Raw genomic sequence first — 13885 nt, 5'->3', positions numbered from 1 at the left:
AAAATCCAAGGGTACTCCAGTCCCTTATATTAAATGATGGAATATTTGCATATATTTACACACATCCTCTAATATACTTTAAATCATCTCAAGATTACTTATAATATCTAATACAGTATAAATGCACTGTCATACTGCATCGTTTGGGGAATAATGACAGGATATGCAGTGCAGACAGCCATCATGACCATGGTGGGCCTAACTACACTGTACACATCAGCAACAATGTAACATTTTTTCCAAATATTTTCAATCCACGGTTGGGTGAATCCACCAATGCAGAACCCATGAACTCACTGATATGGAGGACAGACATTATTCAGCCAAAGGCTTCCAGTGACATCGGGTGGGTATACCTGGAGGGAAAGGACCCTACCTTCAAGGTCAGCTGAGCAAGGAGTAGGAATGGAGGCAGGCAGAAGCAGCAGCCATGGTAACCTTGGTGGTGAACATTACTGAGTACTGATCTATGCCTGGCAATCTACTAAGCACTTTCCATGTCTTAGCTCAGGGGTCCCCAAACTTTTTTCACAGGGGGCCAGTTCACTGTCCCTCAGACCGTTGGAGGGCCAGACTATAAAAAAAACTATGAACAAATCCCTATGCACACTGCACATATCTTATTTTAAAGTAAAAAAACAAAACGGGAACAAATACAATATTTAAAATAAAGAACAAGTAAATTTAAATCAACAAACTGACCAGTATTTCAATGGGAACTATGCTCCTCTCGCTGACCACCAATGAAAGAGGTGCCCCTTCCGAAGTGCGGCGGGGGCCGGATAAATGGCTTCAGGGGGCCGCATGCAGCCCGCAGGCCGTAGTTTGGGGACCCCTGTCTTAACTCCTCCATTCTTAGGACAACCTTGGGAGGTGGCTACTGTTATCCCCAGCACGCAGATGAGGAAACTGAGAGCTGGATCAGACCACCTGTTACCTGGCCTAATATGAAGTGTTGGAATCCAAAAACACTAGCCAGCACCCATTAGGGAAGGACTGACCTGGGGAGGCAGGGTCATCAGCACCTAGCTCCACACTCCTCCCTGGGTTTCAAAGGGGGGGCAGGGTGTTTGCTGCTCCCCAATCTGCAGTGCAGACCCCTTTAAGCAAGACTGCCCTGAATGCTGATCCAGGTGTGTCCCACACAACAGCACCCAGCCAGGGGTCAGCTTCCTGGGCTCAGAGAGCACCCTGCTTACCTCTGAGGCATTAAAAGAGCCTCCAGACCTCTGCTCTTGGCAACACCCTCTGGCCTAAGATCCTCACCCTTTCACCGCACCTGCTGGAAGGACCCACACATACTTCAGAAGCTTCATTTTTATATCATGCTTGGTGGTGTGGTTCAACTGATTCCAAAAGCAGAAGGCAATGCACAGCTCTGGGTAGGGCTTGAGTCAAGCAGTTAAAGGCCTTTTTAAAAGAGCCACGTGGCCAGGTTGCCTACCCGAGCCCACTCCCTTTCTTCACTGTACCCCACTCCCCTCACCTCCAAAATGCTTTAACTCAGGATGAAAGAAGCAGGTTTCAAAGTCATTTCCCTCACATAACTTTCTAATGCTGATTTTTCTCTTTTTCTTTTTTCACTGGCATGATGCAATTCCCCTTTCAACAATCCAGATCTCTGAAGTCCTGAGTCATCAGGCGCAGGCAGGGGCAGCAGGGGGGCCGATTGGAGGGATCAAAAGTGTGAGGAGCTTGCTAATGTCCAGCCAGCCAGCGGGATTTCCTTCCAGGGTCCCTGCTGGCTCTTGGCCCCATGCCAGACCAGACACCGAGATCAGGGCACCTGCAGCCCCCCCATAGTTCCTGGTTACTGGCCGCTGTGCCAGTTTCCAAAGAAGCAAGGTGATGCCAGGGCAGGAGGGCAAGCTCTGCCATGGGCCAGCCCACAGCCCGGGCCACTTTGGGCCTTTCAAACCCTCTGCTCTTGAACCCTGCTCACAGTTCACTTGCAGTTATACTCTGGAGCCAGAAGACTTGGTTGGGTTCAAACCCCAGTAGTGACTTCTTCACTCTGGGCTTCAGTTTGCTCACCTGTAAAATGGGACAATAAAAACAACGCCTCACAGGGGCAGTATGAGGATGAAATGAGTGCATCTACATAAAGGGTTCAGAGTAATAAGCACTGTGTAAGTGTTCGCCATTGTTACCACAGCCTCGCTGGGGACTAGTCTGTGCTGCTCAGGCTCCTATGTCCCAACCCTGGCCAGGAAGTATCATGGTGCTATGGAGAACTCTGGCTCTGGAGCCGAGATCATCTGGGCTCCAGGTGGCTAACCCGGAACTCTCAGGGCCTCCGTTTTCCCACCTGTAAACTGGGCCCTCCGGGGCTGCTGTGAAGACTGAATGCACAGATATGCCGGAGGATGCAACGTGGCGGGAGGGAACTACTGCACTGTCGTCCTGCAGGCGCCCCCAATCCGCCTGACCCCTCAGGCTGGCCCCGCTTGCACCCCCAAGCCTACGGAACTGCTAGAACAGTTCAAATTCTTTCACTTTTCCTAGCCCCAATGCAAGTCTCAATCACAGGGTCGTGAAACACAGCCAACAACAGCAACAAACACACGTCACAAGTCATTGTTCCCCTTTCCAATGGGGCAGCCCTGCCCCCCACCACCCCACAGCGACCGACATAAGACCCCGCTGCAGACACAAAGCAGAGTACCACTACCCCTGCCCTGGATTTTGGCCCAATAGTGCCTCCTTCTCAACAGCCTGAGGGCCACCTGGGCCTTCCCACCAGACCTCCAGCAAAGAAGGTTCCAGAAGGGAAGGGAAGCCCTCTGAGCCAAAGCTCATGGCAGAGGTTTCAGGGCTGGGATGCAGAAAGTATCAAAGGCCTTCGGTGGAAGCCCGTCAGGAGTTCCAGGCCGGGCAGCCAGACCCAGCAGCTCCACGTGCGTGGCAGCGAGCCAGGAACTCCCAGACCTGTGTCTACCTCGAGGGTGGCTGTGTGCACCATGCGCCCAGCAAGGCGTAGGTCCTCTGCATACAACACTCCTTCCTTTGGCCTCACAGCCCTGGAGGAGGGAGTGGTGTGATATGTCTGGCACGTGGAGGGGGCTAGACACATGCAAGGATACAAGGGAAGTGGTGGATGGAAGTCTGAATGTGGCTCTTCCCTTTCCCGTTTCAACAGAAGGGACCTCCCAACTAGACCCCTGCAACAGCCTCATTTGTTCATTCTTTCACAAATTTTTTCCTTCAGCTAAACAATATCCACTAACAGGAGCCTCAGTGTCCCCATCTATAAAATGGAGAGAGTAACAACACGTTGGTGGGTTGTTGTAGGAACCATCAATGTGAGCGCCTAACCGAGCTCCTAGCAAAAAGAACGCTCGTGAGTAGCTGCTGCAGTGGTCACTACTGTGACTAACGCCTGGGCCTGGTGACTCAGAGCCCTGCACCGCCGAAGTTTCCATTCAGGGGCATCCCAGGCTTCCAGCTGGTGGCCACTCCCCTGCCTCTCTGCATCAGGATCAGGGTCCTCCTAACTCAAACATACTTTGGTGACCCAACACTAATCTAACCTCACCCTGACTCATGGCCCCACTCTAGGAAGTGATCCTAACCCTACCTTTACCTCCTACACTCTCATGGTGCCCAGGTGCCCACCACTCAGGGATACTATCACAGACTACCGGAATGGACCCCCACTGCTCTGGCCTCTCCTCCTCTGCCCAGCCCCATCCCTAGCCCTCTTCCCCACTCTGCCCATTTCAACCCCACCTCTGCCCATCCAGCTGTGTCTCCCCTATGAAGTCCTTCCTGAAACCACCTGCCCCAACAGCACTTCCTCTCTCCCAACAGCAGACAAGGCAGATGTTTTTGCTTTACAGTACATTGTACTTCACAGTGTACCCCGATTTAATATGAGCCTTTGGGGAGTAAGGATTGTCTGACTTTGCAGGTGTAGTACCTAGGAGTACTCATTTGCAAATGTAAGGTATCCAGAAGCACCCCCTTTGCAAACGCAGTGCCTGGGGACTCCATCTGCAAACATAGTATCTGGCACTCAATTCACAAACTAGTACCTTGTGCTTACCCTTTACAAACACTTGGCATTCACTTTCCAACACCAGTTCCCTGGACTTTCCTGACAAATTCACAGAGGAATGTCTGCCAAACATTGGCAAACATGAAACTGATAAGCACACTGATTTTCAACTAAGATGTTTTTGCAAGAGGCTGAAATCATTTATGCACACCCAGAAAATGCACATACATCTATGGGCACTCACACTTGCCTGTGGGGCAGACCTGCCTTTGCCTCTGAAATCTACCTACTCCCGATCCTCCTTGTCTGAGCCTCATTTGCAGCATCAGTAGAATGGGGATAATAACACCTAGCCCGTAGGATTGTACAGAGAAGCAGATGAGCACTGTGCCTGGCACACAGCAGGTAGACACGCATGTCATCATAATCAGCAGTGCAGGGCTCCGTCCCTTGCAATAGACCTGCTTATTCTATTTTATTCCCCGCCAGAGAGAAGACTGAAAGCTTCCTGACCTGCCACCAAGCCCACACCCAGAGCCAGAGAGAAGACTGAAAGCTTCCTGACCTGCCACCAAGCTCACACCCAGAGCCAGAGAGAAGACTGAAAGCTTCCTGACCTGCCACCAAGCTCACACCCAGAGCCAGAGAGACCATGTTGTCTGAATGTCCTTTCCTGTCGTTTCATGTCCGAGGGAAGCAGCTCCGCTGCTGCCACCTCGGAGACCTCCAGACCACTGTGGTGACCCCCCTGTCCTGGGTGGGAGTCATCGTCAGGCCATGGTCTCCTTTATCCTTGACACAGTTCATCCCACCTCACCCTCCCCTGCACGTGGGAAGCTCCATGACTGAGCTGTGGCCAAGGGACCAGCCAGGCCCACAAACGGCTCTGGTGCTTGCTCCCGCTCCCCGACCCCTACTCAATGAGGCCCTGCAGGGGGCAGAAACCCAGACTGGACTGTGACATGAGCAAGAAGTAAACCGTGTTGCGTGAAACCAGCCAGGTGTGGGGGCTGCTTGTTTCAGCAGTTAGCCTGCCTTGACTACAGCCAGCCCCGTCCATACAAACAGAGCCACTGCCTCGCTGAGCCTCACGCCCATGCGTGCCAGCGGTCAGATTCACCTGGGTTGAACAGCGAGCCAAAACCAGAGGCAGCAAGCAGGCTTTCCCAGACCGTGTGCTCCCATCTGCAGCTTTTCTGGGTCTCCCAGAGCTCAGGGCTGGCCCAGGACATCCAGGAAACTACTACCAGCTCCACTGTTATCTCCCCTCTCCTGATGACCCCATCCGAGCCAGCCCAGCCCCAGGGAAACATCAGCTGCCTGCCTCAGTCCTCACGTCACCCACCTGAGGACTGGAGAATCCAGCTCCTCTGCTTGCCACCAAAGTAAATCTCGATCATATCATTTCTGATAGCAGCTTGAAAGCAGGGGAGTCAATGACAAAGGAAGACACTGCAAGGTGCTGGGAGGCAGGAGTCCTGAGTGTGAGTTCCTGCCCAGATGCTGAGTCATTTGTAAGGGTCTCTGGGCAACATACTTCCTCTCACCTCTACCCTGGAGGCAAATTTGATGATTAGAGTATCCTAGATCCTGGACCCTTGCAACACCGTATGGACAAAAGGAGTTGGGTTTTTAAGTTTTCTCAGGCTTTGTAATTTCAGAGTCTCTTAAAGCACAGCTCCAACACTATTCTTCACTATTTATTAGGAGGGAACTAGCTTTTACACACACACACACACACACACACTAGAATGAAAGCTCTATGGGACTGGGAGCTGCCTGGACACCCAGCATCTGGCACATTCCAGGTGCTTGTGAATATTTTTTAATAGATGATAACAGCTCCTGGAAAGCAGGATAATGACAACTGTAGAGAATGCACTCAGTGCCAGCCACTTTACTGGGTGGTTTCTAAGTACAAGCCAGTCTCAGGGCCTTTGCACCTGCCATTCCCTCTGCCTAGAATGCTCTGCCTCCAGATGCCACCTTCTCCCCTTCCCTGACTGCCACATGCAAAGCAACAAGACTCCCAGTTCCCAAGCCCCAAACATGCCACACATCTGCCTGCCTTCTTTTCTCCAGGGCCCTGACACCTACAACCAGGCAGATTTCTTATTTACTTGCTTAGTTGTTGACTGTCTGTCACCCACCCCACCAACACAAGGTTGAAGGAATGGGTTTTCTTCAAAGTGTCTGGAACAGTGATATATTTCTGTCAAACGAGTTCTAAATGAACTGCCATACTTTATACCTCACCTAAAACTGAGGTCAGTGCTAAAAGGAAATCCCACAATCTGAATTTTACAGATAAGGACAGAGGTTAGGAGACCTGTCCAAGGTCACCCACCAGTTAGGAAGTTGCAGGGGTGGGATCCCAGCTCGCCTATCTGATCACTCCATGGGGTCGGCTGTTCTCTGGCCACCTCACTGCATACCCCAGACAAGACTATAAACCCTCTGTACGTCACAAGCACAAAGAAAGGCAATTAATCATGGGACCATTTCAGCACCTGAAATACTTTCTTTGTAGGGGTCTGCCACAATACACACAAACATACACACGCACGTGCATGCACACATGCACACACGCACACATACCTCATCACCCTTTGGTAGGACTCTGCTAATATCAGCAAAGCTTCCTTTCAAACATGCCCGGCCTCCGTCGGGGTGCCCTGCTGAATGCACTGGGTGCCTTGTCACCAGAGCCAAGAGCTGGGAAAAGACATTCTCACTTCCTCCTTTTCTCTAGACCAGGGCCACAGGGGCTGGCTTCCATCCTGGGGAAGCAGGAAGTTTGGAGACAAAAATGATGCTCTCAGGTGGAGCAGGAAACAGCTGTCCTAGGCTCTGCAGACCTTTGTCCTTAGGGCAGAGGTCAGTATGATTGATTGGAAGCCTTGCTCACCTGGATTCAGTTCCTGGTGAGACCAGGTAGCCAGACCTTCCAAGGAGGCTGACTGGTGCCATTCAGCCAGACTGAAGCATGACTCCAGGCAGCGTGACCCTAAACACTGCACTCTTGCATAGCAACTCTGGGACTAAATACTTCAACAGCCACCAAAGAAGTAAGCAAAACACATTCAAATTATCAAAACAGAAACAACTCAATTGAATAAAAATGGAAGGTGCCTCGTTAAAACAGCAAAAGACTGGGACTAACCTAAATGTCCAGCAACAAAGAATGGTCTACCTACATTAATCCAGTGCCCCTCTATAATGGAACACTATGCAGCAGTTAAAAGGAACAAGGCAGCGGCGTATGCACAAACCTAGAGTAATCTCCAAAACACATGATCCAATGAGAAATAATGGCTCAGAGCTGTGTGTGAACACCAAAACGGCCAGCGAGGGTAAACCGGAACGGGTGACGGGCTTGCCTAGGAGAACCGGGGGGCAGTCCAGACGTGGAATACGAGAGACCCCTCCTTTTCCTTACGTACCTTGTTGTACTATCTGAGTTTATTTGATGTGTATATCACTGTTTCAATTTAAGAAAAAAAGAAAAAGAGTCATGTGACTTTTTTAAAGAAACTAGACTGTACCCCCTGAGGAATTTTTCTTAAACAGCTTTCAACAACTTCTTGCCTCCACACATACCAGATCTGCTAAACACTCTAACTTTCCCAAACTCACTGCTCATCTCAGAAGACTTTTCTCTGGGGACTGCCCATGTTTACACAGCAATACGTCCTTCCACTTGTGCAGTTTCGCCAAGCTATCTCAGGGCAATTAGGAAAATATGAATCGGAGTTCTGGCCCCCTTGTCATGCCCCTAACTCTGTACCGGCCACCCACTAGGTGCTAATCTGAACTCTCTCCAATCCTTACAGCAACCCTGACAATGAGGTAGGACAGTCCCACCCCCAGAAGGAGGAACAGCAAGGCCCAGCACGGGGAAGCACATGCCAAAAGTCACACAGCCAGGGAATCGTACCTTCAGAATCCAGACCCAGTGCCAGTGACAAGCCCGGAGTTAGTTCTGCCCCATGGTGGAGGCAGCCTAAACCATCAGGCTGCTTTGCTTAATCTCACTGAATCCTCTAATCAATGGCATAGCTCAGCCATTGCAAAGGTTCGTTCTGCCAAAACACCAAGGGGGTACCACCCACACGGACCAAGCTTGGCCAGCCTGGAAAGAGGCTGCCCTGATGTCCTAAGGCTGGCAGCGAGGCCCCCAAGACAGCTTTGGTGACACAGCCACCAGACTCCCCCTAATGTCCAGCAATAAAGAATGGTCTACCTACATTAATACAGTGCCCCTCTATAATGGTACACTACGCAGCAGTTAAAAGGAACAAGGCAGCGGCATATGCACAAACCTAGATTTGCCGGACACGGTGCCCCAGAAATGCCCTTCCTCCCCCACTGCCAGGTGAGTCTGAGGGCCCTGTGTAGAAGCCACCTGTGGACCATGGAGCCCAAGCCAAAGGCACATATCCACCTTACCACCCTTGTGGCCAGCTCGGCAGCAAAGCCCAGGCATGAGCAGTGAAACCCCTTCCACCTGGACTGGCACAATCTTGCCCAAACCAGAAAGGGCATCTGAGATTGCACCAGGCGAATGAATGGCCACATCAAACATACTCTCTCCTTTAAATGCACGTATTTACCTGGGGAAGGCAGACCACATTTGCTATTTATTTACAGAGAATTGAGATTTTTTTTTTCTCCTCTGTCTCTGCTCCTCCTCTCCACCACCTCCGATCGGACAAGTTATCCAGGAAACAAATTTGATATAGTCAAAAATCTTTTTATAACAAATGGCATTGAAAAAAATTTTTCTTGGGTTTATTAAGTGCCACAATAAATACCACATAAATCAAAGATGGGAAGTGGTACATGAAACAAAGTGAAAAAAAATCAACCCACGTGCACACGCACACACATGTGCAGAAGCATTCACGTGGGACTTTTGACTACTCTGGAGGACACAAACTTTAATCCTCAAGTAGAAATCACACCGTTGGGATGAATTTTCCGCTCAGCACTTGACACCTAGATGCTTAGTAAGCATAAGTGCTAGTTCAGAAGAAGGCTGCTCTCCCCAAAAAATACCTGATTAAAGAAACCCAATGAGAATTAAGGTGACTTCTCTGTTCCTCTCCATGGCAAGGCCAGAAACATTTCAATCAGAGCAGAAAAGTGGTGAAAATTTAAAAAGAAGTCAACGGTGAATTAAGGCTTGAGAATAAAGAACGCTATTGTCACCTGTGCTCCGATCCCTGTTAGGTCAATGAATACAAGACTTGTCGGATTGGACACACCATGCGATGCCGTGTGATGCGTGCACAAAACTAAGCGAAATAAAATGTAAGCGGCTTATTTGTACTTCTTCGGCGCAGAGGGAACAAAGCACACACAGACAAAGCCCTTGTCCGGTGGACAAATATGTCCAGCAGGTGATCAAATTCAACCCAGACACAGAACAGCAAAATGGATTCCAGCCTCACCGGACCTGGCTGCTTATGCAGGACGCCTGGCCGTCAACTACGACTGCCACCACAAAGGCCCAGGGAGGCCCAGGGCCTGGGAAGTCTGGATGCAAAAGGGAATAAGGTGCCAGGCCCAGGCCACAGCCAGGGCAGGCGGGCCCTTCCCCCCCAAGGTGTGGCCATATGTACCCCAGGGAAGGGACAACACCTCCCAATCTCCCCTCACACGTCAGCCAGGTCCCTGTTGCCTTTGTGCTTCCTTCTTTGTTTATGAGCTTTCCGGATCCAAAGTCTCAAGCACAGAGTGCATCAGGCCCGGCGCTGTCACAGGCCACGTTAGGCACACTGTTGGCTCTGCAAGGATTTAATCAGTAACTGGCCCAGGAGACAGGCACAGGGCAAGCTCCAACCTGACCCCACAGAAGGCAAAGTTTACAGCCAGGCCAGGGGGTGAGGCTGCCAGTTCCTGGAGCCCCAGGCTGAGCCCATCTCCCCAGCAGGGACTCAGGAGAGGTCCACCTGAGGGACATAGCCAGCAGGAACTGCCACCAGGTAGACCTATGCTTCCACCCCTGCCCAAGATGGCTGTGGTCCTGGAAACCTGGTCTTTATCTCTGACAATAATCCAGTTAATTGGATCAGTATAGACAGACTCCAAAGACAGTTTGGGCAAAAGAGTGTTTTTCTATTTGGTTTGTGTATTCATTTGAATCCAGATCAATAGCTCTGACTCTTGTTCCAGAAGTCCAAACAATTAACCACATAATTACCAAATGGTTTTAAGCTGGGCTGTATAGATGACTTTATATATAGATGATACATATTTCATGAAAGGATATGAAATATACTTGTTATATCAGCAGCCTGTGGCTAGGCCACGGGACTCTGCAAAGCAACAGGGCTGCACAGGGCTTGCTGTTGTAGTAAATTCACCTTTGTTTCATTTGGGCTACTATTTCTCAATAGAGTACTTGGGCCACACTATAAAATGCAGACAGATTACATAATGCCCAGGCCTCAGAAAAACCCCTCAGGGCTGCTTTGCTTCCTACGGCCTGGACACCAACCAGGTGTCTGATGATGAGGCAAGGTCCCCAGGAATAGTCCCAACCCCACCTCTGTCCTGGCTGGAGGCAACTGCCCTGATCCAACCTGCCCCCCTCCATGCTCACCCTATTGGAGCCATGTACCCCATTGGAGCCCACCATGGGGGCGATTTAAGGACACCTCTGCCCTGCCTGGGGGGTTTAATGATGACAGGCAGAAGAAGGAGAATTATGCCAGCTCATTGGACACTTGCTCAGAGTTCCTCCTTCCACATTTCCCAACACCAGATCCAGGTTCTGCTGAGACAAATCTTGTTCCATGGATAGCCCTCAGTTCCCAGTCGTGAAAATCACAGCTCCTCTCCAGGAAGGCCCAAGCTACAGCAGTGCCACCCACCTTGGCTGGTGACGGTGGGGCCAGGACCTCTGGCTGCTTAAGAAACCAGCACCAGGCTTCAGCTTTTCCTCCCTCCCTCTCTTTCTCCCTCTCTCTCTCTCTCATATACCTCTTGAGCAATCAGAGGTAAGTCAGGGGCCTTGAGCCACCTCCAGACCATGGCCAACAGCAGCAGAAGACACTCCCAGGGGAGTGCAGGAGAGCTCAGCCTGTCCTTCCCACAGTCACTGTGCCTCTCAACCATTTTCTCCCCCTTCCTTCATTTTGAGGGCTGGTAGAAAAAAAAATAAAGCCCCCCTGAGTAAGGGGACAATTCTGAAGCCAGGTCCCAGGCAGGGAACTACTGAGGACACTAATCTGAAACGCTGCGTGAGGGCAAATTTCCTGAGGCTCTATCGCCATCACATGAAAAGCCAAAGGCTAGGGCCTCTGGCTCGCCACGGGTTTAAGAATCTGCACTAGCCTGAAAATGGGCCTGGGCCGCTTCTCTGACAACTAGTGATCCTCCCTGAGAAAGCAGCCTTTGCAGACATTGCACCAACGTGCCCACAGGAAAGAAAAAATAGGTGTTCTCAGCACATCGGTCCCAAAATTCAGAATAAAAGTCCTCGTGTGCTTCAATGCTCTCAGGAGGGGGGCGGCTGTTTCATGGAGTAGGGTTTCTTCTGCTAACTTTTCCCCATCCCCATTCTTTGGAGCATGTGTCACGGCCTGTGACACACTGCCAAGGGAACATGGATGCCGGGGAAATGTCTACACACGCTACACGTTTGTGACATGCCATGTAAGCGACACCCTGTTTCCTGGCTGGGTTTTCTCCGCACAGGTGTAGGCAGGCGGTGGATTCTGTCCTCCCCCCAACCCCCACTGTGCTTAGTAAACAGGCTCACAGTGGCCTCAGGGGGAAATGTGCATTCTGGGGAAGACCTGTCACCACTCCATAGAGGAAGGAACCCCCTAAGCAAGGCTCAGGCCCAAGCAGATATATGGTGCTTTAAACTGTCCTTGTTTCAAAACACAAAGCATCCTGTTCAAGCTCCTGCCTGCCACCCCCGCCCTGCGACCCACCACAGCTGTCTCTCTCCACCTTGCAGATTTGATTTCAGAAACAGATCAATGACTTCTCTTCCTCTCACCCAGCTGACCCAGTCCCAGCCATATAGTTAAAAACAATTAACAGTGACAAAATAAAATCCCCAGCAACACACGTCTACACACACTTCACGGACAATGCAAGACCACAGGCACACAGGCCAGCTTCCACGCTAGAGGCTGACCCAGAGCCCTGGGTGGGGAGGAGATAGCCCAGGACCCCTGCCCCCTCGCTCTGCACTTCCAACCTCCCAATGTGCCAAAGAGAGTTTTCAGAAAGGGAAGCACCCAGTTTTGCCCGCCAGCCTGGGCAGGAAAAAAAGAATAAAAACCGGGTACAGCAAAAAATAATAAATTGGTTTCTGGAAATTCTTTAGGTTTTGGGGTTTTGAGGTTGTTAGGGGTTTGAGAGGTTTTGTGTTTTAGTTTTTGGTGGTTTTGTTTTTCTGTCCACCGTAGGCTTTCAGAAATGGAACTCTCACCACCATCAGGGCCCAGCCCTGGGTCTATCCCACCGTCCCATCCGTAAGAAACCTAAGCGCTGGGCCCAAGAGGTCTCCAAATGCTCAGCCTGAGGTGGGCCAGATCCTCTCTAGAATTCTAAGGGTACCCCGAGCCGCCGGCTGAGCAGAGCTTCGGATTCTACAATCCAGCCCCGAGCCCGGGCCAGGAGCGGGGTGGCCGGTTCTCCCCGTCCCCGGCGCCCCCCGCGCGCAGCAGGCCCGGGCTCCAGGTGCAGCGGTGGGAGGGGGCGCCTCCCGGCCCCGAGGGGAGGCGCGGGGGTGCCGGCGCGCGGCCGCGCGGAGCGACTCACCGTGGCGGACGCCAGGCTGTTGTCGGCCAGCGTTAGGTGGTGCGGCTCCCAGCGCCTCAGGAATTTCGAGGTGAGGATCTTGCTGAGAAAGGTCCGCGGGTGCCGGATGACACAGACCTGGATGTCGCCCTCCTGCAGCAGTTTGTACCTCATCCCGTTGCACAGCAGAAGAGCCCGGCGGCAAGGCACGGCGCCCATCTTCGTGCCCTCGGGGGCCGGCACGTCGCCCCCCAGCAGCGGCTTGGTCTCCTCGATCTGCCGGGGGTCGCTGCCGCCGCCCGAGCTGCTGGTCAGATCCATGGCCGGCCGGGCCGGGGAGGGGGCCGGGGGCGGGGGAAGGGGCTGTCCCGGCTGCGGGGCGGCGGGGCCCCCGTTCGGCGGCCCGCACCCCCCCACCGCTCAGGAAGGTGGGGGGGTGTGGGGCTGGGGGCGCCCGCAGGGGAGGGGCCCGGGGCGGGCGGGCGGCTGGCGCGGCCGGCGCTCGCTCTTTCCTGCGGGGCTCGGCTTCTTCCTAGCTTGTCGGGTGCATGCTCGCGGCGGCCGGACCGGCTTGTTGGGCGGGAGGGCGAGGACGCGGGCAGCGCCGGGGGCCGGCGGCAGCGGCGAGCGGGGGCCGCGCGGCGGGCGTGTCTCGGCCCCGCCACCCGCTCGTGTGTACAGTACGTGTGTCTGGGCGGCCGTCCGCGGGCAAGTGTGCGGCGGGGGCCGCGGGGGCCGGCTCAGTTGAGAGATTGCAGAAGCTGCTGGGCGCCCGCGCGATTGGTCCCCGCGGGGTCATGTGCCCGCCCCTCTGACGTCAATGGCGGCAACGGCGGCGGCCGCCGCGGCTTCGGCCTCTGGCCGGCGGAGTCGGCCGCCGGGCGGGGACGTGAGAGGCAGAGGCGCGGCCCGACCGGAGGGGGCGGCCTCTGGGGAGGGGGCTGCGGCGGGCGAGCCCCGCCAGGCCCCCGCCAGGCCCCGCCCGGAATGTGAGGGTGGGCTGCGGCCGCGGGGGCGGGGCGCGTGACGTCACGCCCAGCCGCGCCCCCGCCGGTGCCCAGACGGGTGCGGAGCGGCGAGGCCCGTGGGGGACCAGCGTGATCCCCGCACCCCACGCTCCCCATC

At 53.3% G+C, this 13885-nt stretch overlaps 1 protein-coding gene across 1 annotated transcript in view; it reads right to left on the bottom strand.

Moving 5' to 3' along the window:
* CMIP (c-Maf inducing protein) overlaps positions 1 to 13497 on the bottom strand; it is a 256807-nt gene extending 243310 nt beyond the window's left edge. Inside the window, exon 1 of the mRNA XM_066242475.1 lies at positions 12782 to 13497. Within this exon, the coding sequence (XP_066098572.1) occupies positions 12782 to 13081 (300 nt within the window). The 5' untranslated portion in view covers positions 13082 to 13497. The remainder of the gene's footprint in view (positions 1 to 12781) is intronic.
* Between the last annotated feature and the right edge of the window lie 388 nt (positions 13498 to 13885).

The sequence above is a fragment of the Saccopteryx bilineata genome, chromosome 9 (genome assembly GCF_036850765.1).
Source record: "Saccopteryx bilineata isolate mSacBil1 chromosome 9, mSacBil1_pri_phased_curated, whole genome shotgun sequence".
Taxonomy (NCBI): Eukaryota; Metazoa; Chordata; class Mammalia; order Chiroptera; family Emballonuridae; genus Saccopteryx; species Saccopteryx bilineata.
This window is presented reverse-complemented; position numbering and strand designations above follow the sequence as displayed.